The 25,529-nt window shown below is 39.9% G+C and overlaps 1 protein-coding gene across 1 annotated transcript in view; it reads right to left on the minus strand.

Moving 5' to 3' along the window:
* The window catches only part of LOC308418859 (murinoglobulin-2-like), a gene marked incomplete at both ends in the record, with an annotated part of 47,337 nt that overhangs the window by 17,187 nt on the left and 4,621 nt on the right, over window positions 1–25,529 (minus strand). Inside the window, 11 exons of the mRNA XM_080914413.1 lie at window positions 551–700; window positions 2,121–2,269; window positions 4,478–4,541; window positions 4,679–4,909; window positions 11,720–11,881; window positions 12,520–12,629; window positions 12,775–12,892; window positions 16,633–16,741; window positions 17,770–17,854; window positions 18,256–18,424; window positions 18,683–18,703. Of these exons, the coding sequence (XP_080770539.1) occupies window positions 551–700; window positions 2,121–2,269; window positions 4,478–4,541; window positions 4,679–4,909; window positions 11,720–11,881; window positions 12,520–12,629; window positions 12,775–12,892; window positions 16,633–16,741; window positions 17,770–17,854; window positions 18,256–18,424; window positions 18,683–18,703 (1,368 nt within the window). The remainder of the gene's footprint in view (window positions 1–550; window positions 701–2,120; window positions 2,270–4,477; window positions 4,542–4,678; window positions 4,910–11,719; window positions 11,882–12,519; window positions 12,630–12,774; window positions 12,893–16,632; window positions 16,742–17,769; window positions 17,855–18,255; window positions 18,425–18,682; window positions 18,704–25,529) is intronic.

The following is a 25,529-nucleotide window of genomic DNA, read 5'->3' on the forward strand; positions in this document are numbered from 1 at the left end:
ACTTTCTAAAGCATTTTCTGCATGTGTTTCATAACATCTCATCATCAAACTTAAATTTAATATTGGTTGAAATTATGTGTTAGTTTAAGACTGGTAAGTTCCTAGCATTATCTGGACTAAAGATTTCTGTTTTAAAATTTACATATCTACCTTACATTCTAAAACACGCTATTAGCCAGTGCCAATAATAATTTTTACACTACTAGGGTGATCATATAATTATTCCTAATAAGTCCCGTTTTTAATTCAATATAAAGAAAAGTTTTACTGTCATTATCTTGGGCAAGGCTCCTGTAAATTTTGCGTTTTAAAATTTAAAATAATTATATATATATATATTTCCTTATTTGGGGAACTCTTGAGTTGTGCAAAAGAAGGCTTTGCAACTCACAGAGAGCCTCGTTTCCTTCTTTGTCTTTGTCTTACTGGCTCAAGTTTTCCGTTCAAGAGCCCTAGCGGCCGAACAATCAGTTTCATCAGAACCGGGGTCACTTCCGGTTCAGAGCCATCACTGTTGACCTCTTTTGGACAGAGGCTGAAGGGGACTCACCAAGGAAGGGGAGAGCTCAGCCTCGGGCTTCATGAGCAGCACGCTTTGGTCTACAGCTCGCAGGCCACAGAGGGACTGAGGAGAGGCTGTGACCCGCAGACGGGTTTGTGAGGCGGGAAGACTTTGGGATGAACTGAAGCTCAGGTCCACCTGCAGGAAGGGAAATCAAGCTTAGCGGGACTTTCTGCTCTTGCAGCCCTGAAACCTGCCACGTGGAGTCACCCTGCAACTCTGCACACATATCTTTTTTTTTTTTTTTTCTTCCAGATTATGAATACTGTCAGAAACACAGTTGAGTTTCGTGGCTTCTCCTTTCTCCCCTGGGATTGATTTAGGAAGACAGGAAATGTGTCAGTCAAACTCCGAAGCAACGAATGACTCTTTCGGCTCCCTGAATTTCTTGCAATAGTTCATTTTTGGTGTGTGTGCACATGTATGCAACTGTGGTGTAATGCACACACATGTGCAAGTGTATGTACCCATGCACCCAGCAGAGGCCAGAGGAGAATGGGTGCCCTGCTCCCACCCTCTACCTTATTCTTTTGAGAATGTCCCTGGAGCTAATCTGGCAGCAATTCTCCTGCCTCTAGCCTCCACAGCACTGGGGTTATAGGACCCTCTGGCTTTTACATGAATGCTAGAATCAGAATTCAGTATCACAAATGCTATTACCTAATGTGAGCCATCTCAACAGCCCTGAAGTCACACTTCCTCCCTCCCTCTCTCTCTCTCTCTCTCCCCTCTCCCCTTCTTTTCGCTCTCCCCTTCCCTTCCCATCTCTCTCTCCCTCCCTCTCCATCTCTGCCTCTGTCTTTCCATCTCCTGATGAAACAATGTAGCCCCGGCTGTCCTGGAACTCACTCTGTAGACTAGGCTGGCCCAGAGCTCAGAGATCTTCCCAGCTCCCGAGTGCTGGGATAAAAGGCTCACGCCACAAACACCCAACACTGTTACTCATTTTGAAGGACTGTTTCATGATGAATCTTATACATGGGGTGGAAAAATCAGTATTCTAATTAGCAATATCTCTACATCTGCCTCTCTGGCTACCTACAGATCATCTATCATTCATCTCGGCAAGGACTGGGTTGTACTGAAAGGGACTGATGAAAGAAGATCAGAGGTGTCGTTAACTACTCTAGAGCAAGAAAAGCATAGATGCTCACCAACAGTTTCAGCTGCCTAATGTGAACAGGTACCGAAGATCTACCATACAGCGCACATTTAATGCACGGTGTCATAAAATTGAATACTAGCAAGGGTCTTAAGTTTTTATCACACATATAGAAAAATAATGAAGAACTGGAGGGAAAATAAAAACACTAACCATTGATAAGCCTGGATCCTATGACTAGTCTCACATAAGATTATGTGACATTAAGATCTGTGAGATGGCTCAGGGGGTAAAGGCACCTGCTGACAAGCCTGCTGCTCTGAGCTTGCCCTCTCAGACTCATGAGGAAGGAGAACAAGTTTTAAACCGATGACTGGGTTTAGCATATTTATCTGAAATCTGTGTCTTTGAGCCCCTCCCCCCCTTTAAATAGAAACTAGGTAATAGATCCCTCACTTTGTTGCGAAGACATTTTTCAATGTCGAAGCTGACAGAGTCTGCAATCACTTCTCCACCAGGCAAGAGGGTGTAGACCAGCATTTTAACCACAGGAAGCATGCTGAACTCCACAGGGATCTCCAAGGCAAAGCTGCCTTTCACCGGAGCTGGGGGAATGGGAGGAGATGATTATGGGTCAGAATACTGACAGGAAAACCCAAATAACCGAACACAGGGATTTGGAGGATTGTCTATATGTGGAAGACAGTCTCCCTGTCCTGTAGTCAGTGACTTTTATACTAACAATCTCAGGAGGATATCACAAAGATATCTTCCCCCAAGACGTTCACTGCCAAAAGTTATATTGGTTATTGATAGCTAATCATAGACTAACCTCCTATCTATTTTACACCTTAGCATCCCAAACAGCATGTTAGATTTTTCTGTTATAAAAAGGGATGAGACAACCTTGGCTTACGTCCCATTTATTATTCAGATAAAAGGAAAAACAATAAGAGGAAGTCTGGTACTTGGGGAGCTGAGGATTAATAATCATCTCAGGAGGACGAGCCACATTTGACAATAATAGCCATATCTTTGGTATTAAACTGTTTTTCAATGCCATGGTCTTGGTATTTACATCTCTTCAGAGTAAATTATGCATTTTTTGAAGTCTTACTTCTTGTTTCTGGTGAAGCTGAGGGGACTCATAAGACTTCTCAAGGTGGATGCCATGATTCCCTCTTAGTGTTCATTGAAGAACTAATTGCATTTTTTAATTAAATAGCTAGATAGTTTGTATAACTGATCAATGACAAGGAAGCCCTTTTCAGTAAGTTTGTTGAGCATCCACTGAGTATCTACCATTTCTAGAAATTACTTGAAAGAGATCTAGGACTGCATGGAGCACACAGATTTACATCTAAAGCACGCTGTTAGTCAGTATCACTAATCATCTTTATGCTATTAGAGTGATCACATAATTATCCCTAAGTCCTGTTTCTAATTCAATGTAGAGAAGAGTTTTACTGTCATTAGCCTGGGTGAGATTCCTGTAAATAGTGTATGGCTTCCATCGTGTTCCATGTGCAGATATGGCCATGAAAAGAAATGAATAATAAAAGGTGAATTATAAAAAATGTGTTTGCATGTGGTAAGTGATCTTTTGGATTAAAGGATGCCAAGGACAAAGCATCGAGATCACCAGGATTCAGTGGTGTCTTGGGATTTTAAAGGGCAGGTGCAAGAGGCCCAATTAAGGGAGTGACAAGTGAGTCTCATTTCAGTAGAACTGAGCAAAAATCATCAGGAGATGACAGGGTGACTTCACTCATAAAGTCACAGCTGCTATGATTCCCTGCCCAAGACCTGCACAACAGCAAACCCATCAATATTCCAGCATGGAAGGAGAGGGTTTTGGGAAGACACACTCTTAGCAGAGGAGCTATTGGCAGTTTATGGAGGAAGCGTCAGATCTCTTCAGTGATGCGGCTTCTGGTAGATTGTCCATGTTTCAGAGGCTGGCCCAGTACTCATCATGTATGGGTAGCACTAACTGAATTCAATAGGTTAAGAAAAAATACATAAAATAGGGAAGGGTGAGGTAGGCAGGGAGGGCGGAAATTAGTGGGGAGAGGATATAATTAAAATACATTGTATAAACATATTTAACTTTCAAAGAATAAATAAAAGTGTCTTTAAAAGTAAAAATAAAGGACTGGAGAGATAGTTCAGATGTTAAGATCACTTGATGCTCTTCTAGAAGACCCAAGTTTGATTCCCAGCACCCACACCAGGCTGCCCAGAATTCTGTAATTTTGGCTCCAGGATACCCAGGGTACCCAGGGGATCTGATGCCTCTGGCTTTCAGAGTACTTGTATTGACATGCACTTAGTTACCCACAAATACCTCACACACATAATTTTAGAATAATAAAAATGAATCAAGTCCATGAAAATCAGAGTGTCTAAGATGGTTAAGGACCAAGGCCGACATTTTTGTTTGTTTGTTTGTTTTTTGAATAGACACTCAGATAACTCATTTGCCTCGTTGGGGATAATCTGCATGTGAATGCATAGGTTCTTCATGTGGATTGTATCTTGGAGTACTTTGTGTATTCAGGTGTTACATATTCTCAATAGATAGTTCACCACGTTGAATAATACTCAGTTTGGGAGTCTGAGACTTTTTCCCTAAAGGTCACGGTATGAGTGATAACTCACATTAGACGTCGGAGCCATGCGATCCGACCGTGGGGAGTGTTGATAGAGACACACAAACATGATGGCATTGTCAGGTGTTCAGTTGTAAGATTCCACTCACGAGTATGTGGACACTCAGTTGGAGAAATGTTACCATGTGGGAAAACACTTACATTCTCCCGGCTCCACTTGATGAGTGTGGTTTCCAGTCTGGATTATGCTGCCTTGGGCCATGACCTACAATGGAAAGTCTTTTTTACAAGGCTTTCTTCTAACTGGGATAGAAGACATAGATCTACTGTATACCCAGCCTCGAACCCAACCTGTCAGGAGAGGAGAGAATTTCTTCTTTTTCATTTGGAACCAGAACTCACCAGGTAGTGGAAAACGAGCTCTTTCAGGGCTCCCAAGACCTGCCTCTTCAGAATAAAATGTGCCTGAACTGTGTGAATCTGGTTGCAGGGCAAGACTCTGTCAGTTTCAGTCTCAAGGTAGATGTAGCTCTTGCTGGCAGAGTAAACAGCATAAGCCACATGCTGTTCCTCGGCATGTCTTTCTGCTGTGCAGGAGGAATGGGAACATAAATTTTCCTCTTTGTGGTAGACCTGGAGAAACAAAAAGATGCTATGCTGTAGACTGCCTAGTAGGCACACTCTCTTCTGTGATGAATCAGTGGATTTTCCCATTTCATTTAAGGATCGACTATTTTGTACATCTTATTAAAAATGGAGGGGAATTTCATTAAATGAATTGATGTCTAACACCTTGAATTTTCAGAATTGAGGCAAATATTTATACCAGGGAAGTGAGAAAAGGGAAGTGTATTATTTTTATGAGACAAAGGAAGCATTTATTGTGCATCTAATATATAAATGAAAATAACTTGCATAGTGCATAATGAATGTAAGAAATAATGGGTTGATGAAAACATTTTCATATATTAATATAATGTATTCTGAGTATACTCATCCACTCTATGCAATCCTGTTTCCGGCTGACTCCCTTCTTCCTTAACAGACCCTCTCTGCTTTCACGTTCTTTCCCTAGATACCACATATGGGGAACAATTTCTCCTAGTCTTATACTTTATTCTTAAATTGACAATCTCTAAATCCACTCATTTCTCTGTAGACAAGATTACTCGCTTATAAATATCTGAGTAAAAGTCCAATGTGCATGTGTTTCCAATTTTCTCTATCCACTCATGCAAGTGTGGACTTTTCCACCTGTGCTCAAGTTCGTGAAATAATGACTCAGCAACTGAACTATTATGAATAATTTTTTAGTCCAAAAGCTTTGGCTCCTCTTGTTAGCTCATAATTGAATTATCCTGTTATTCTTCTTCTGTTGGTTACCTCTCCTCACTTTGGGGTGAATCTCTCATGCTTGACTCTAGCCCAGAAATTCTCCCTGTACCAGAATTTCCACCTCCCTGTTTCCTGCCTAAGCTAATAGGCCAACAGCATTTTGACAGGTGATGCTTCCATACATTGCACAAGAGGTTCTCTGTAAACACGCATCCACCAATAAGCATGAAAGTTGGCTCCACTGCCCAACTGTGTTGAAAATTGCTGAGATTGTCATGGGGATGTAGATGTCTCTACCATACATTATATTTGATTCATATAAGAGTGTATATGCTGTGTGGCATACCTGTACTGTACACTGGCTTCATTTTGGATTTTTGTAGAAGTTCTGAGCTTAATGGTCATGCTAATTTATCTTCACACCAGACGTGCATATAGGTTCCCTTGTTCTCATAACCTTGCCAACATTTGCTTTCCTGATGATAGCCATTTTGATGGGTGAGATGAACTTTCAACATGGTGTTAGCCTGCATTTTATTGAGAACCTCAAATGTGTTGAGCATCTTTGCCTGTGTTTCTTGACCATTTGTAATTGGTGTCTTGAGAATAGACTATTTGTTGGATCTACTGAGATGACCATGTGATTTTTAACTCTTGATTCTATTTGTATGCTGTTTTACAGTTATGCGAAACCATTCATGTATTCTTAGTATGGAATCAGTTTGATAATGCTTTGTTTAATGTGTGGTTGAATTTGGCATGGAAGAACTTCAATGCAGACTTTCCTTTAAAGTCCATCAGGTAAGTCTGAAGATCTGCTGTTACTCTATCCTCATCTAATTTTGGTCCTAGGGTTATTCTAGATTCATAGAACTAGTTAGGAAGTATTCCTTCTTTTGGATCTTTATACAAGAACATTCTTTTGTGGCGTTTGGTTCAATTCAGCAATGAGTTCTTCCCAGTCTCTGCTCTTACTTTGCTGGGTCCCTTTAATCATTTCTTCAATTCTAGTTTTCATTGCTGGTCCGTTTAGGTTTTTGGTTTTTTTTTTTTTTTTTTTTTTTTTTTTTTTTTTTTTTTTTTTTTTTTTTTTTACATCCTTTTGGTTTACTTTTGGTAGAATATAAATATCCAGAAATTCATTTGTTTCTTCTGGATTTTCTAATTTATTGGAATGAAAGCTTTTAGATTATTCTCTAAGAACCCCATGGATTTCGTAATATGTGCTATAATAGTTACCTCTAATTTTCTAATTTGGGTTTTACTCTCTTTGGGTATAGATAAGGGCTAATCAATTTCATTTATCTTTGTGATTTCAGAATCATCATTGATTTCACTGAACCTTTTTCCTGTCCCCTTTTTGTCCCCATCATTACCTTCAGCCATGTTTATTATTTCTTTCCTTTCATTAATTTTATATTTGTCCTGTTCTAGTTGTGTTAACACTTTGAGGTACAGCATAAGGCTATTTATTTGATAGCTATCTGATTATTTAGCATAGGGGTTTACTATGCACACACCCTTTATAATTTCATTCCTTGTAGACTGTACAAATTCTGGTGTGTTTTTACTGAATATATAAGTTAAAAAGTTACTCCTCCAATATTGTCAGTGTTCCAATAATCACGGTCAAGAATCTTAATTGGTACCAATTTATCTGTGTATGCTCTCTAGTTTGTCTCATTATTTATTTATAATTATGGTGTTTTAGGCCATGATAACACAAGTTAAATTATTTGAACTAGTTAACACTTACTCTATAATCTAAAATAAGATCTATTTTGAAGAAACCCCCATCTGTTGCTGAGGGGAATATGTATCTCATCACTGTTAAATATAGCATTCTGTAGGTGGATGCTGAGGTCATGTGATGCAAGGTACAATTTAATTTGAGATTTCATTTTGATTTTTTTTTGTACTGATGATACGTCTATCAATAAACACTATATATGGAGTTACTCACTTATGCAATAATTTGCATTTATGCCTATTTGTCCCTGTATGTCTAGTTGTGTTTGTTTTTTATGAAAATTGCTGAACCAACTTTTGGGGGATAAACATTTACATGTTTACATGTATATCTTATGATGAATTATTGACTTTGTAAATGCAGTGACTTTATATTATTTTGGCTTGAAATATACTTGTCATAGTAATTCATTCTTGTTTAGAGTTTCATTTAATTGGAATATATTTTTTCTTTCATTCAATTCAGTATCTGTGCTATCATTTTTACGAGGTGAGTTTCTTGTAGACAACAAATAGTTGGATATTGTTTTAAAATCTATTCTGCCCATTTGTGTTTAGTATGCAGAGATGTAAATTGGTATTTATTTACAGTTAGTACTGAATGGTACAGTACTACATTTAATTTTTTTGATGGTTATGTTAGATTTATCTAGAAGAACAGAGCTGACAGAATGAAGACATACTAAAAGAGTATTAGAGTAACTTACAGTGTGGTCTGGGTAGTTCAACAACAGTTGTTTTCAACTGTCAGAGAAGCCGGAAGGTAGGTAAAAAAAACCCCAGAACTCAAGGCTGTATGTCTTAGCAGTCCCAATCTTTCATTAAAGACCTGGAGGATTCCTGGATAGCCACTGGTCTTTAGACCACATTGGAAGTTCAGAGTGAGCAAGCAAGCAAGCAACAACAAAACTGGTTCTGCTGTCTGCAAATGGTAGCAATGGCAATCAATTGCAGTAGCACTGATGATGAGAAGTGGAGGTGAGAATGGGCATGCCAAAGTGAGATTCACATTTAGGGTGCATCTTTATACTTAAATTAACCCATGAATTTATTCTCGGCATGACTAGAGGCTAACCTAATCTATTCGTCAGAGGCTTGCTACTGAGGTGATTCTACATCTTGCCAGGTTGAAGTTAATATTACCATTATGCTGGTTTTGGATAGTCTCTGCTATTTTCTTCCTCTTTTGTTCATCTTAGACGTTTCTTAGCTTAATGAATTGATAATGTTTGGTTCTTTTTTATTTATCTTTTAATGATAGATTTATTTCTTCTAAGCTCTAATGATTGTGTATTTTCTTGTTTTTCTGTGAGTAGTATTTTTTGAAGTATCTTCTACAGTGCTGGCTTGGTAGTCATGAGTGGCTTTAATTTACTCCACTTATTTAAAAATATTATTTTATTTTAGTTTGGAGTAATGTTTCTTCTTCATGCATGAATGTGCACCACTTATATACCTCTGCAGGCCTGTATTGTGTCTCATCTCATTAGTTATCCTTTGATTTTACAGGACAGTTCATCTGAATAATAAAGTTGATTGCCAGCTTTTTGTTCTGTTTTATTTATTTACCTACTTATCTTCAACTTTAATTACATTATCCCAAGGTCCTGGCCTTCAGAGTTTCTGTTGCCAGGACTGTTGTTACATCGATAAGTATGTCTTTGTAAGTTACCTGGCCCTTCTCTCTTACAGTATTTAGTAATCTTATTATGTTGTTTCTGTATTCTTGACATATTAATTAGGGAGAAATTCCCTTCTAGTTATGTGCTTGTCATTCTCAATGTTTTCTGTACTGTCATGCCTGTATCTTTTTCTTAGATTTGGGGAATGTTCTGTTATTCCCCTAAGTGGGTTTTCTATTACAGTTGCTTGCATTTTACCCTCTGTTAGATACCAACACCTTCATGCTTTGTCTCTTAACTGGGTTCTAGAGGCCTTGGAAGTGGTGACCATAATTTTTTAGTTTTTCTTTACTATTCATTAAGTATAACAATAATTTCTTATTATCTGTAACTCCTGGTATTCTTCCATTGTATCTAATCTATCAGTGAAACCTTCTATTTTGTTTTTTTCTTTTATTTAGCTTATTGATCTGTTTATTTCTTTTATTTCCATTAATTTTTTTTTTAGAATTTTTGTTTGCTGATTATTCTTCTTTACTCCATTGGGCAGTGTGTGTGTGTGTGTGTGTGTGTGTGTGTGTGTGTGATTAATAATGTTAAAAATAAGACCTGTAACGTTATTTATATAACATTTTATATAACTTTGAGTTCAGTTAATGGAAAATTAAGAGTTTTGGGGTAAGTTATTTTTTTCATATTCTATTTTGATGTTGCAATTTATACATCTGTAGTAATGGCTATTATAAGGACATTTTTGTAATGAGTAGCCTTCTTTCAAAGGCTTGATCTCCAACAAACCCCAGGAACATGGACGGCATTTTAATAAAGTCATCAACACCAAAGCAAATCAGATGTATAAATATAATTAAAAAACAATTAAATATAGCCACTCTACCTCAAATTCCAATAAATGGAAATGGAAAATACAATTTAAGTTAAATAATTAAGTTTAAAAATAGAGATAAATTTTATTACTCAAGTAGCAGAAAAGAAAGTCTGAGACAAAGAAAAGAAGAATCAAGATCAGACAGAAAGGAAATGAGGCCCAAGAATGAGAACGAATATCAAGGAACAACCCAAGAGGAATCTGCACTCTGTGATGTGGATGTGAAAGGAAGACTCTCAGGAACTGAAGTATATGAGTGGGGACCAGTTTGGGGGGATGGAGAGATAATTGGGGGAGAAGGATTAAGCAACAAAATGTATGAATTTCCGTAATAAAATCTAATACTTTCTATCCTTATTAAAGAACAAAACAAAACAAACAAAAATCAATCTCAAAGGAGGAGAAGGAGAAGGATAGAAAACCTGAAATAAAATCACAAAAGAGAAAGGAAAACGAATTCTTGTGACTTAGGAAGACATGGCTCTTTCCCTAAGACTTCATTTCTAGGGTCACCAGGAATTTAAGGAGAAGAGTTGACAGCAGTGGGCCTTGTCCAAGCTGAGATCCAGTCAAGAAGATCAAGGCAGATGAACAATCAGAAGGATGAACATGCCTGCTTGAACCATTAACCGAGCTAGGACAATGTCTGTTGCTCTGTAGGGCTGACTTCTGGTCACTGAGTCTAGGTATGTGTTTATGTGCAGGAGATGTTAAATAATGACACCATGAGATACACATGATCTGATTATGTCTGATAAACCTATCCAGAGTTTCTCTTTACAACAGAGGAACCCTCTCAGTCCACCTGGGCATGGGTGACTGCATGTGCCGGTGTCGTGGTGGAGGACTGAAGATAGTTAAGTTTGACTTCTTACCCTCTATATGACTCCAAGCCTCTGAGCATGGAGAAAGCCTCCAAACCAAAGCAATCTGAGTAATGTAGCACTGGTTGGCCTCCTAGTGAGAGCCACACTGGCCTTTCCCTCCTCCAGCAAAATCCACTTGCACCCAGTTTCAATCCTCATTCCTAGGGTCCATCTGCTGTTTGCAAAGGGACATGCCTTTCAGCTTTTTTCTATAAGATAGATTATGAATCCCACCATTTAAATTTGTAGCCAAAGATGTGTGTAAGTCACCACTGGCATTCCTGCACCTACAGTGGTTCTCAGAGAGGTACCTGCTGAGACAGCTAAGGATAAAGGCCATTGAGACTTAGAGATGTAAGACCGCAGCGTCTTCAGAGACCTCTGGTGGTAAGGCAGATTGTGCGGTTCTCTTCAAAAGGTTTCCTTTTATGACAATCTGACTAAGACATGATATACAGGGGAAATCTTTGTCTAGTTTCAGCTGACAGCATACTGCAGATCTCCTGAGTTTTACATCTCTAGAGCTTGCTGAATTTCTCTCTTCTCTCTTTCTCCCCCATCCCCTCCTCTGTGGATCTAAAGCAGGAACTTCTTTTGTGTCAGTCACATTCAGTTACACAAATAAATGTCTCTTGTTTGAGAAAACGAGCACCGCATATTTGGGTAACAAATTTGAGGACACACAGTACCTATCCTTGACTAAATAGATTAAAAATGGACTTTTAATCATTTTTGCTTGAAGGTCCTAACTTGAGATATGTAAAACATATGTGAAGTAAAAGAGACTATGAAAAAATATTGTGTTTAAAACCTGTTCACAATGAATGCTCATACCTTTAGTAATGATCAGAAACTCTTTGTGTTTTGCTTTAGAATAAGAGTTTGGCACCGAATATATATTTTTTCATTAAGCTAACACATTATTGAGTTCAAGCTGCTACAAAGCCTCACCTTGTATCTCATGTCCTCCTCATTTCTTACTTACTTTGATATTGAGGGAATAGCCTGAGACGCCGGTGGTATCTATGGAGAATTGTGCCAGGCCATGCTGATCAGTAGTAGTACCATTGGTGTAGCTGATTTCTTGTGCTTTGATGAAGACTTGCTCATTGGGGACAGGATCCCCCTTGATATCCACTAAGCGGACCTAAATTGAACCAGGAAAAAAAGTATGGTCTAGGCATGGAAATACGACATAGAGTGTAAGACAAAACTCTGTCTCAGTAGTGTATAAAGATTCCAAAGATGCACCAACTAACTAAGCATGCAAAAATTCATTTCTGAAAACCAATAGCAGCAGAACTAGCTATGCTGTGAAAGAACAGAGACTGGAGGTATCATTCTCTTAACTTCATAATAGATGCTTCCTATTTTCCTATTATTCATAAGAAGCCATCAATGCATCCACTGTTTGGCCTGACACAGTCTCACTTGTGAGGGTGCAGAGGCTAGAGGAGACCATGGGTTTATTATGAATATATAGCACATGTTGTTTCGCTGTTGTAACACAGTGATACTTTGGGGTTTAAGCTTTTCAGGCACAGTAGTTTATAAATAAAAACCTTGCTTGCATATGTTTTAGATTCGGAGGCCCTTGATAGCCTAAGTCTTCTGTTTAATTCTGGGAAGTCTTGCTCTTGGGCATGTGAGGTATAAACTCCACCACTAAGCTGCATGTCTTGTGTTTCAAGCAGTGATGTCAGAAATGCTTAACATGGAGCAGAATAGCTTCAGCTGAGGGTTCACCTTACAGCTTAATCACTTATGAACCAAAAAGTACCTTACTTTCACAAAGAATGGAATCCCGTGTCTGAAGTGCGGATCTGCTTTCAGAAATACGAATTTGTTTTTGGCTTTTTCAATTTTAGTTGTTCCAGATCCACTGAACCTCAACCCTGAGGAAGAAATGAGTGACAGCATTGAAAGCCCACACTGGGTAGAGAGTTGCTTGCTTTCTGCATCCTTTGAACTACCATCTCGATGTGGAAAGGTATCAGTTTTCACAGTTTCATCGTCTATATTCTTAGGTAACTCACATACCTGTCCCTTCTTCTGTAACATCAGCATTCACACGATAAAGCTGGTTTCCGTTGTGACTTTTCTGAGATTGGAACACAGTGGTGTCCACTTCTTGTGTGGTGCAGCCATTGTTGTCTAGCTGGTATGTAAGATAAAAGCAAGGTAACATGGCATACTGGTCAGATCAATGATCTACTCAAACCCACACATGAGGGCTTCTTTCAGAAAAACGAGAGCTTGGCCCATGGTGTTCTGGTTATAACATGGGACTCAGCTCAGACACTGGGCTGCTGTGTGTCATGATCATGACCAACCACAATGTTGCCTTGGCTTGGTCATTATAAAAACAGTGATTATCTGTTGAGCACTAAGTGATATAAGGAATGATAGTACCGCAGGTGTGGATGCAGCTCAGTGGTACATTTTTCTATGAGGCATGAGACTGTAGGCTTGATACCTAGTGGCAGCAAGTAAAGTGAAATCCATTTCTAGAGTGAAATGGTGCTTAGACGCTGCCGTCATGTGGGTCTGTGAACGAGAAAAGTCTTCATAAGAAAGAGTTGGCATTTTTATGAACTGTGAAAGGTAAGAGTCACCAGAATCATTATTTTTTCTTAAATTTTAGCTTTACAGCTTGCTCTTTTTTTGCCATTTTCATTGTTACAATTATTATTGGCACAGTAATATACTTTATTTCATTTAAATTGCACTGCTCCAACAACTTTTGATTTCTGCTGTTGTGGCAATTTGTCTGGATCCTTTTCCCCTTTCTGGGCTGCCTCCTTTGGCCATCCTCAATAGGAGCTGTGCCTAGTCTTACTTTAACTCGATATGCCAAGGCTGGTTGATATACATGGGAGGCCTCCCCTCTTCTTAGGAGAAAGGGAGGAGGGGTGAGAGGAGCTGAGAAGGAGGGACTGGGAGGAGGGGAAAGAGAGAAGGCTGTGAACAGAATATAAAGTAAAGAAAGTATTTAATTAAAAAAAAGAAATACAGAAACATGAACAAGCAAGGAAGCATGACATGTACAAAACAGCCCTTCACTAACTGAACCCCAGGATACACAAATTGTCATAATGTTGGACAAATAATTCAACCGTCTAGTTTTGGAAATGACTAGTTACCTCAAAGAGGACTTAAACAAGCTGATGAAGAAAGACAAGGCTTGGGAATTCCTTTCCCCTGAGGGATCAGCCACATGATGGTATAGTACAGAATAAAGTTTATTTAGGTCAGAAAGAGGGGGGGAAGTGGGTAAGCAGCCCCTTTTATAGTGTCAGGTAACTGGGGGGAGCATACGTGGCTGTTGCCAGGTAACTGAGGGGTGGAGTTTACAGAATCCCAACACATAGGATAGTTGAATGGGTTAAGAAACAAAATCAATTTTTTTGTTGTTTTCAAGAAACTCATTTTATCTTCAGAGATAGACACCACCTTAGAGTGAAGGGATTGAAAAAGTATACAAAGCAAATGACCAGAAAGCAAGCAGGCATATTACTATTATAATACTCAACCAAACTGATTTCAAGCAAAAATTAATTAGATGGGATAAAACAGGGACACTTTATTCTGATAAAGAAAACAATTATCTGAGAAGACACTACAATCATAAATATGTATGAACCAAACTCTAGCAATACACTTTCATAAAAAGCATACCACTCGATTTCAAGACACAGATGAAACCCAATTTAGTGGTTATAGTTGACTTCTGCACCCTAATTTCTCCAACAGGGCATCTGGACAAAAAAATAAACTCACAATCATCAGAATTAAATAATATCAATTTGTCATTTGAACCTAACATATAGTTATAGGACATTTCACTGAAACAGCAAATAATATTTATTCTTTGAATTAGTGAATGAAAGTTTCTCTATAATAACTAATGCAGTGGGAAACAAATCAAATCTGAACAAATACAGAAGAATTGAAATAACCTAGTGTACCCTATTTGACCACAATGTAATAAAGCTTAAAATCAACAGCACAAGGATTCATAGAAATTGTATAAATTCATGTAAATCAGACAATATGCTACCTAATAATGAACAAAGCAAATAACCTGAGAAAGAAAAAAATTAAAAATCCTGGAATGAAATTAAAAACATGACACAAAAGCCTCTGGAAAATATTCAAAGCCAGAGAGACATAACTAGTTCTGAGTTAATAAACATAGATAAATGACTTGGTGATATAAAAGCAAGAATTCAGGAAAAAAAAATCAATCCAAACTTTGTATTAGCAGCTAGGAAGAAAATAACAGAAACAAGTGGAGCAGAAATAAAGAATACAAAGAATGTGATGGCTATTTAAGAAGATAAGATCAAGACCAATTCTTGGCACAATTAACCAAAAGAAAGAAAATGACCCAAATTAATAGAATCAGAAATTTGCAGAGTAACATTCCACAGACATTAAGGAGATTTGGACGACTGTAAGGGAATAATTCAAAAACCTGTACTTAATCAATTTATAAAACTTAAAAAAAAGTGGACTGATTTTACATTCATCCAAAACACAAGTGTTAGGCAAAGAAGAAATGGGTAACTTGAACAGTCACTCCATAGAGAGAAGCCTACTACTGCCATTTTCCTTAATCAATATAGTTCCTTACTGTATCCAAAGACTTATCCTTATCCTTACAGATGCATGTGTGTCTCACCTCATCAAAGAATCTATTTTTCCAGAGATAGAGACATTTATAGAGATCCGCAACCCATCAAAATGCAGAGAATTGCCTATGATTGCCAAACCCCAACAGTATATCTCCATCATAACCCCTATATCAAAGGATCAGGGAAAATCATGGAACAAAGATCAGAAAGACTGTAAGAGACCAGAATGCCTGTTGCAAACATAGTTTCTTTCAGACACAGCAGGGAAAAGACACCCATAAAAAATCTCAACAGTGTGGTTGCCTGAACAGGACTAAAATAATGATAAAAACAAGTTAGCCTGCTTATGTGATGGAAAGGGGAGATTTTACAAAGCCCCACTCTTAGATCAAGAGCTACAGGTAACCAATAGCTGCTGAAAATGACTGAGATAAATATAAAAGTCTGTGTGAGTCAGGAGTCAGTTGGCCCTATAGATAACATACAGGTCACACAGGCTGTTATTAAAGTACAAATGACTTCTCCCATAATGATGGGTTTTATTGACCAAGAAACTGCTCAAGCTCAAGATAAAAGTCTAGAAAGGAAGAGTCTGGAATAGATTCAGGTGTGGCCTTGTCTCCTCTGTTGAGTTTAATATTCCTGTTTTCTCTAATGCTTATCTGTGAGCACAAGAGCCTCACGTCCTATACATCTCATACATTGTAATGAAGGAGGTAATCAAGTACACCATACATGTGTGAATGAATATATCATAAAGAAACCTATTGTTTTGAATAACTTACTTACACTTTTGCATGTGCTAATTAAAATACACCTTCAAAGGATTGTCTATAAGGCACAAAAGTAGCAGAGGTTATATAGGAAGAGGAGAAGGACACATAAGAATGAGGACCTAAGACAGCAGAGGTGGCAATAGAACAGAGGAATGTGGCTAAAATACATGACACTCCTGTATGGAAATGTCATAAACCTACTACTTCATACAATAAATGTATGCTCAAAATAAATTTGGTGGCCAAGTAAAGTTGTTGAAATATGCCTTTAATAGTAGTGGGTCCCAGGATTACCACTTCTGTTGGTGAGGGGCTTCAGGGGACTGCACACATGCCTGGCTAGTGTTAAATCCCTGAGGTTCACTCCAAGGTCCCAGAACATCCTCTTTCAATGTCTGGGTATGCATTTCCTCTTATCTTTGCTGTATGTGTTTCTGTTGTTAACCTTGGATATTTAAAACAGGCCTTAGAACAAATTCACTCACCTTGGTGTTGACAATAAAGCACCTACCCTCGCCCTCATTGTTAAAGTACCGCTTTTCATGGCACATGTTTATCATTACATCTCCTGGGACAGGCTTCCCGTAGGTATATCTGTCACAAGATAAATTCAGAGACTGAGGGTCTTTCAAAGCAGAGACCTACTGTCTTCTCACTGATTCTCTACAGTTTCATAATGACAGCAAACATGGCCCATCGTTACCTCCTGACACCTTCTAAGTGCATATGCTAAGAATTTGCAATGTAAATAAATAAATAGGTTAATTAATAAATAATAAAAAAAAATCTAGCCTTATTAAGAACCTATGGAAGACATGGCTTTCCCCCCTTTTGTGGTTCTGAAAAGATTAAGTAACCAAACCAGGACCCTCAGCTACTAAATGATCGGGCTGCGATGAATGGGGAGGGTGGGAACAACTCAGATCTATTCTAACTGCGATGAATGGGGAGGGTGGGAACAACTCAGATCTATTCTAACAAACCTCCTCAATCCTTTGCCTTTGTTCTGTTGTTTTAGTTTTTGAGCACATTCATTGTAATGACAAGCGACTGTGAGCTAAGGTGTGTGTCTTCTGTTTGATTCAGGCACATGCTGCAAGTTCCTTCTCGTATGGTTCTAGACTTAAATAGAAATGTTAGTTGTTGTAGCACAAGGTCCTCATTTACCCGGTACAGAAATGGGATCAGGAGGCTGAGATGTCTAAAGGTTAAATGTGGGTGGCAGTGATTTGAGCTGGAGGCAGACTGAGAGCTCTTGTATTTTTCTGCTCTTTCTGTCAGTCCATAAGAGGACAACAAAATGCCCTGACTTGGTGCCCCTGTTCTCTTCACATTGGTAGGTGGATCTTACTCTGTTCCTTCCTGTCTCCAAGGGTGGGAACTCTTTACCGCCTCATACAATTGATTTTACCCATTGATATCAGCAAAGTACTCAGCGAATGATTGCGCAGCAACTGATAAGAGCCGTGGAGGACACAAGCGAACACGCAGAGGGAACATTCTAGTAGGGGGAAGGATATAATGGCAACATTTCTACGTATTCTACAATGAGATGTTAACCCAGGGATTTTCCATGTCTGAGTACATTCTTAAGGCTAGAAGGACAGAGGCAGGTAACTTACTTCGCACATGCAGACACATTGAGTATTTTATCATTCACAGAGACGGCATTTGGGACCGTCACAAGGACATCAAATCTGGGAAGCACTATTGGGAGAGAGAGAGAGAGAAAGGAGACACTCAGGTGTGAAATGATTTTTCTAGTTGCATAAATGATCAGTGTCTGCCTGAAAATGGTGATTTCACATTATTAAGGCATTTTCTCACCCCCAATATAGTTAGAACGTCGAGTGTTCATACTCTATGTCATTATATACAAATCACAAGGGTAGCTACTTAAATAAGAAAAACAAACAAACAAAACAAGTAATGTGCTCCTGAAAAATCCCAGAACTCTCTGGAAGTCCCATGTTGGAGATGAAGGGCCTTAGAGTCAGATAAAAACCAGCCTTACCCATTTGGAACTCAATTTGTTCAAAATAGTTTATCCCATGATAACCAGAAACCTATGACACCTGCTTTCTCTTTCTGGCCTTCCCAATCCATACCGTATTCCTTCACGGTGAAGAGGTGCTCTTCCTTTGCTCTTGACTGTTTGAGCATCACTACCTTGTAGGGGCCCTGAATGGGCTCTGTTGACAGGCTGAAGGACATTTGCTTAAACCCATTCTCTGTCTTAATATCCCGCCACTGCATAATTCGGTTCATTTTTGGATCCTGTGAAAGATGTACATTTTCTAAGTCAATAAAGTGTTAAGTACAACGAAGCAGCTAAGATCACTGGGTTGGTGACGGACATGTTTGGGAGCTTGGTAATATTCCTTCTGGGAAGGAAGAAATAAAGGCAAAGTGGGAAATAACAAACCAGTTATCTCGATCGGCAGAGGGCCGTGAAGCAGTTCAACAACACTACAGCATCAGGTAACTTTCACAAGACTGATTTCTCTCTGATTATAAAACATTTAAATTTCTTACCTCAATGTAAGCCAGAGGAAACTGAAACACAAGAAAAACAATGTTAATTTGGAACATCAGGTCACAACCCCTTTGGCAAACTTGTTCCCCTCAAAAATATTTACATTGCCATTCATGACAGCATGAAAATCACAGTTATAAAGTAGAAACAATATCAGAAAAATGTGGTTGAGGGTCACCACAACATGAGGAACTGCATTAGGGTCACAGTATTAGGAAGGTTAAGAACCACTGATTAAGAAATGTCACGCACACATCAAGTTCAACAGAGTTATACAATAGGCCTTAAGATGGGGTTTCAGCCAAAATTTGATGAACTTAATATCCAGTAACAAGTCAACTGTAGCCTATTAATCACCACAGAGAACTTTTAAGTATATTTTCTAGAACTGTCTGAGTCACACAAATCACTCAATAGATAGGGACTCACAAAAGGAACTTTGAGGGACATCATCAGTGAGATTTCACTGATGTTCTGGGAGACCCACCCAAGCCTTTATAGTGTGGAGATTGCAAAATTTAATGTCCAAGGCAGGAATATTTTTTTAATGTAAAGTGGAGTTTGAAGTTTTAAATATATCCAATCAAAATGTATAAATTGGGGGTGTCCTGGGCAAGCCCTATGCACCAAGTGTACACCAGGCAGCAGCTCCCCATTTCTTGTCTAATGAGCTACAAAAGGTAGCTCGTGTAGTCAATACTGTGTAGCCCATACTCACCTTGTGGACACAGGTCAATGGAATAAACCAGTGCCTAACTCTGCCTGGGGAATCTAAAGAAAGGGCTCAGTAGCTGCTCCTGCTTCAAAGGAGAGCTGCTGCTGGCCAGGGCAAGGGCTGCATGTTCCGAGCCTTTGCAGATGAAGTGCTTTTTTGATCAGCGAGATGAAGTGCGCACAGTAAAGACGGGCAGGGACGAGGCCATAAGGCAACCAGGAGTGACAGTTGGAAGGGAATCCTAGTGATATTGAACTCATTTTTGAAAGTATAGGAAAATGAACCATGACAACGGATGATGGAAATGTGGTACAGGTGTACAAAATGTTATTCAGCTGTAAAAAAAAAATGAAGTCACAAAACTTGCAGGCAAATGGGTAAAACTAAACAAAAAATAAAAATTACAACAGTAAGGCAGGCTCAGAAAGATAACTGCCATGTGTCCTTTCTCAAATGTGGCTCCTCACTTCTAATTCTAGAGTTATGTGTTTACTCTGGAGTAGCCGAGAAAGCAAGGAAACTAGAAAAGGCCACCTGGGTGGGAAATTCCTCAAGTAGGGGAGATAGAGTGACTTAGGTGGCGTGACAGCTCTGTGTACTGGGAGAGGCGTAGAAAGTTGAAGGTGGGATGAGTGTGTGGGGTGGGAGGGCAGGGAAGGGGAAAGAGGGGGGGAGAAGGGAGGGTGGGAGGGTTAACTAACACTAAGAATCTGTGAAAAAGCTATGTGGAAACTCGCTGCTTCACACAGGGATTAAGAAACATAAGTTAAAAGGAGAGTTAGAAGGAGGAGGCACTGCATGTCTAGATGATGCTGTACCTCAAGGTCAAGGGTCACTAAACAAAGGCCTCAGTACTAGGCCTGGGATATTTTCTCAGTGAGTCATCAGGGAGGTCACCGAGACCCCCTGAACAATAAAGCATCTTGTCACTCTTCTTGATTGCCTACAATAACTAGTTGATAATATTCTGTTGTGGAAGGCACCACACACTTTAGGTAAAGGGTGGAGAGAATTGAAGCTGTTACTGTGGCTTCCTTCCCGCTGACAAGCGTTCTCAGTGCTACAAGGTACTGTATAGATTGCTGCAGGAGAGGGGACATCAATGGTCTCATCCAGCTGAGAACCCTGTGATGTATAATACCAACCTGCTGGGTAAGATGTGCCCATGCAATAGTGGCACAACTGTTATGGTGGCAACCAACTGATCTCTGATTAGGTTTGGATTTGGTTCTTCAAGATGGAATTGATACCAGGTACGGGAAACCCAGGCAGCAACCCATGACTGAGGAAGTCTTAAGTCCAAGGGGTCAGGGACTGAAGGATGATACTTTTATTTAGCTAAATTGTCATGGTGCTAAGTTGACTTTTTAATAATTTATGCTTACATTCATAGGCAAGTGCTACATTCAGATTGAACGAGAAAAGCTGTGCGACCTGGACTCAGGACACTAGGCACACTCCCTTTTCTGTGTGCCTTATTTCCTGACATTCTGAACTAATTGGTACATAGGACAGACACCTTCTCTTTCCTGCTCTCACTCTCACCTTTATGTACTAAGGAGAAGGAGGAGGAGGAGGAGGAGGAAGAGGAGGAGGAGGAGGAGGAGGAAGAGGAGGAAGAGGAGGAAGTGGAAGGGGAGGAGGAGGAGGAAGAGGAGGAGGAAGAGGAAGAGAAAGAGGAGGAGGAGGAGGAGGAGGAGGAGGAGGAGGAGGAGGAAGAGGAGGATGCAAACTGCACTTCGAATTTTATGAGATTAGGATGAACGAGGGTGAGGGTGGGGGTGGGGATGAGGTACTGGTTTACTTAACACACTTTAAGTATATCAATTGAACCAGGCAGGCATGGTGGCATATGCTTTAACACCAGCAATCTTGGCAGGGGAGGAGGAAGCAGAGGCGGAGGCAGAGGCCGAGGCACTCAGAGACAGAGAGGCACGTGAATATCTATGAATTCCAGGCCAGCCTGGACTATATAGAATGTTCCAGGCCAGCCAGAATTACATGGTGAAACCACGTCTCAAATACAAAACAAAACAAAACACTTGAAGTCCTACATACAATATCTTTTAATCTCATCCTGGAGGTCCGGACCTATGTGGCCAGCAAAGAAAGCTAAGTTATAAAAACTGTGAGTGAAGAGGTAAAACTGTTACTATTAGACAGAGGGACTAAAATTTAGAGCAGTTTCTGGCAGGTTGACAGATAGAAAGAGGAACCACAAACAGATAATAAAAATGGTGAAATTCTGGCTTTCTCCTCACACTCCTGATCGAAGACAAATGCCTAAAGGCCTATACCATAGGGCTCTACCTCCTAATACCAGGGCACCTTGTAGTAGACCAGTTTGACACATTTAAGGCCAAGACCAGGACAAGTTTACCCTAAAGTTTCTGTCTTCAATCAAACTGACCAACCCCAAGTTAGTGAAAGAAAACCTCTCAAAGATCCTTAAAGACCTAAGTCTTGGACTTCCTAATCCCCTTCTATAGACCCATATGCCTGCTGTGTGTTTGTGTGTGTGTTTTCTCACCTCTAATAAACACCTTTCTTCACTGGCTAATTTTGTTTGCTCTGTGCTCAAGATTTTTCCTGCTTTTTAATTCTTAAAGTGGCAGAGAAATGAACCCTAAATAGTAGTAGCAAGATCACGTTAGAACCAGCACATAAAACCCATTGAAATCTAAGGTAAGTCATTCTTACTAATGAATTTAGCAAGATCAACATGATAAAAAGTAATGGGATACTTAGAAAATTTTTAATCGCACTTGAAAATGCAGGCAACAAATTATAAATTCTATAAACCCCATTCATTCATGAAAACTGTGATCTGAGGAATAAGTTAATTTCAACTAAGAAATCCAGTAGGTCTAAGAAGAACATTGCAAACCAGTAGGAATATATATACTGGACAGAAACATTTGTTATTAAATTATTCATAATTCTTTCCAAATAATTATATATATGTTATTAATATGTCAATCAAATTTCCAAGACTGATTGTAGAAGTGCAACCTGAGAGTACAGTTTATACAAAACATCCATGAGCAGTTGATGAAATTATGAAGAAAAGATTCATTCATGGAAGCGAATTTACTCTAAGTACAATAGAAGTGCTGTCTTCTGAGGCTCTACCCGGCATCTGACTGAAACAGGCACAGAGACCCGCACCATTGGATGGAGGTCAGGAACTCTTATGGAAGAGTTAGGGGAAGAATTGAAGGCCCTGAAGAAAATAAAAACTCCACAGAAAGACCAACAGAACCAACAGACCTGGACCCCTGGGAGCTCTCAGTCTGAGCCACCAACCAAAGGATACATGAGCTGGAATGAGTTGCCATCCTCCTTATCCCCTTATGTAGCAACGGGCAGCTCAGTCATCATGGCTACCTTGTCTGGCCTCAGTGGGAGAGGATGTGCCTAATCTGGCAGACTTGCTGTGCCATGATGGGGAGGTACCCAGGGAAGGCCCCACCCTCTCAGAGGAGAAGGAGGGGAGGACTCTGTGAGGGAGGGACGGGGAGAAGGAACAGTGTTTGGGGTGTAAATTAATTATTAGTTTAAAAAGGAAGTGTCGAAACTATGATGAAATGGGGAGGTGAGAAAGGAAGGGAGACACAGCAATGTGCTGGCTGCCAGAATTTGAGGACTTGGGTTTCATCCTAGAATCCACATAAAAAGCAGGTACAACGACTCCCTGTAATTCTCGATGGAGAAGCAAGCAGAACAGACAGTTCTTGAGGGGTCACTGGTCGGGTAGCCTAACCTGATTGTCAAGTCCCAGGCCGGTCAGAGACTGGGACTCCGAGCACAGGTTGTATGGCACCCTAAAACTGACACCTGAGATTGTCAGATTGTCTTCTGGTTAGCATACACATGTACACAAATACACACATATGAACACATACTACACAGCCACACAAAGTACGAGGAAGTGAGGCAACAACTGTGCTAGTTTGAATGTGTTTAACTGTTTGGCTTCAGGGAGTGGCACTACTAGGAGGTGTGGCCTTGATAGAGTAGACCTGGTCTTGTTGGTGAAAATGTGTTACTGAGTGGGTGAACTTTGAGGTCTCAAATGCTCAAGCTATGCCCAACTCTCCTGCTGTCTGCAGATTAAGATGTTGAACTCTCAGCACCTACAATACCATGTTTGCCTGCTTCATGCCATGATAGTGGACTAAACCTCCGAAACTGTAAGCCAGTCCCAGTGAAATGTTTTTGTTTTTGTCATTAAAAAAATTTTTAAAAAAAAAATAAGAGTGGCCATAGTCATGGTGTTTCAACAAAACCCTAACTAAGAAAAACAACCTACACTGGAAATTTTACAGTGTCATAAGCCTACAGTGATAGGTAAAGGGATTGAGAAATTGTCCAGTAGAATCATGCACACACACACACACACACACACACACACACACACACACACACACACACACACGAAGGATGGAACTAGAGGCAATTTAGACCCAGAAAGACAAACATGATATGTCACTTATAGGCAGACATTAGCTGTAAAGTAACAAGTTAAGTACTTCAGTCTCAGATAGGAGGGCTCTAGGGGATGCATGATCTCTCTGGGAAGAGAAAACAATAGATTTTTGCAGGTGGGGTGGGGATAGAAACAGGAGAGACCAGGTCAGGAAGGGAGAGAAGGGAGGAGAGACTATGGGGCAAGATGACTGGAACAGGAAACATTCAGGGGGTGATGTGAAGCTTCCTGGAATCTATGAGAATGACCTTTTTGGGGATTCCAAGTAATGGGGGATATGGAGCTACCCTCTATAACCAGGTAAGGCTCCTCAGGGGTGCGTGTGGGACACCAACCCAGCCACAAAACCGTTGACCCACACCTGTCCTACCAGTAAGGTGTGCTGAGGCAGTGGTTACTCAGAGCTTGTGGGAGCGGTCAACCAATGACTGGTCTAACTTGAAGCCCAAGTCATGAGAGGGACCCTATGCCCCATACTGCCTGGATGACCAGGAACGAGAAGCTGGATGGCTCAGAGACCTAGTGTAGAACCAAACATGACTAACTGAGAGGAAGAAGGTCAATGAAATGGTTTCTAATGATACCCTACTATACTCATAGAACCAGTGCCCAGCCCAGTCTTCATGAGGGAGGCTTTCTCCAGCAGCTTATGGGAGCAGATGCAGAGACCCACAGGCAAAAAATAGGCAGATCTTGGGAAACCCCGAAGAAGAGTAGGATGAAGGATTGTAGGAGCCAGAGGGGTCAAGGACATTAAGAGAACGCAGCCTGCAGTATCAATAAAGCATGACCCATAGGAGTTCACAGAGACTAAAGTGACACTCAGGTCTGGGCTATAGGTTCTCTGCATGTTTGCTGCGTTGTTTAGCTCAGGGTGTTTGTGGGAGTCCTAACATCGGGGAGTGGGTATGTCTTTGACTCTTTTGCCTGCTTTTGGGACCCCTTCCCCCTACTGGGTTGTCTTGCCCAACCTTTATATGAGGCTTTGCACCTCCTCTTCTTGTGTCTTGTCCCATATTCAGTTGCTATCGGTGGGAGGGATACTTTTTTTTTTCTGAGGGGAAATGGATCTGGAGGAAAGGGGAGGTTGTGGGGAGACTAGGAGGAACAGGGGGAAGAAAGACTATAGTCAGAATGTTTTGTATGAGAGAATAAGAAATTGTAGAAAAAAGAAAAATATGTACTTGATAAAATTATACAACAGGTTATTGGGATAAATAGAATTTTTAGACTCTCCAATAAATGGGGTCTATTGTAATTTGTTATTTGTAAAGAACAAATTAAGTAAAAGTGGATTGATACAATTTTGTTTAATTTTTAAGAATTTCTTTGAGAATTTTTTACAGTATTTTCTGTTGATATTCACCCCTTCCAGATCTACCTCCCATCCCTACATGCCTGACTTAGTGTTCTCTCTTTTTTCTATCCGTAAAGTTCAATTTGTGCTGCATACCCATTTATTCTTGGATGTGGACTTCCACTGGAGTATTGTTGACTTAGCAGGGTCTATACTCTTAAAGAAAACTGACTTTCTCCCAGGATCTGTCTTAACAATAGCTCCTCAGCGAGGGGTTGAACTTTATGCCCATCTCCCTTCTCCAGGTCAGGTTTTGATTTTTTTAAATTGCATGTGCTTGTGCAT

This window comes from Micromys minutus, assembly GCF_963924665.1.
Source record: "Micromys minutus genome assembly, chromosome: 3".
NCBI lineage: Eukaryota > Metazoa > Chordata > Mammalia > Rodentia > Muridae > Micromys > Micromys minutus.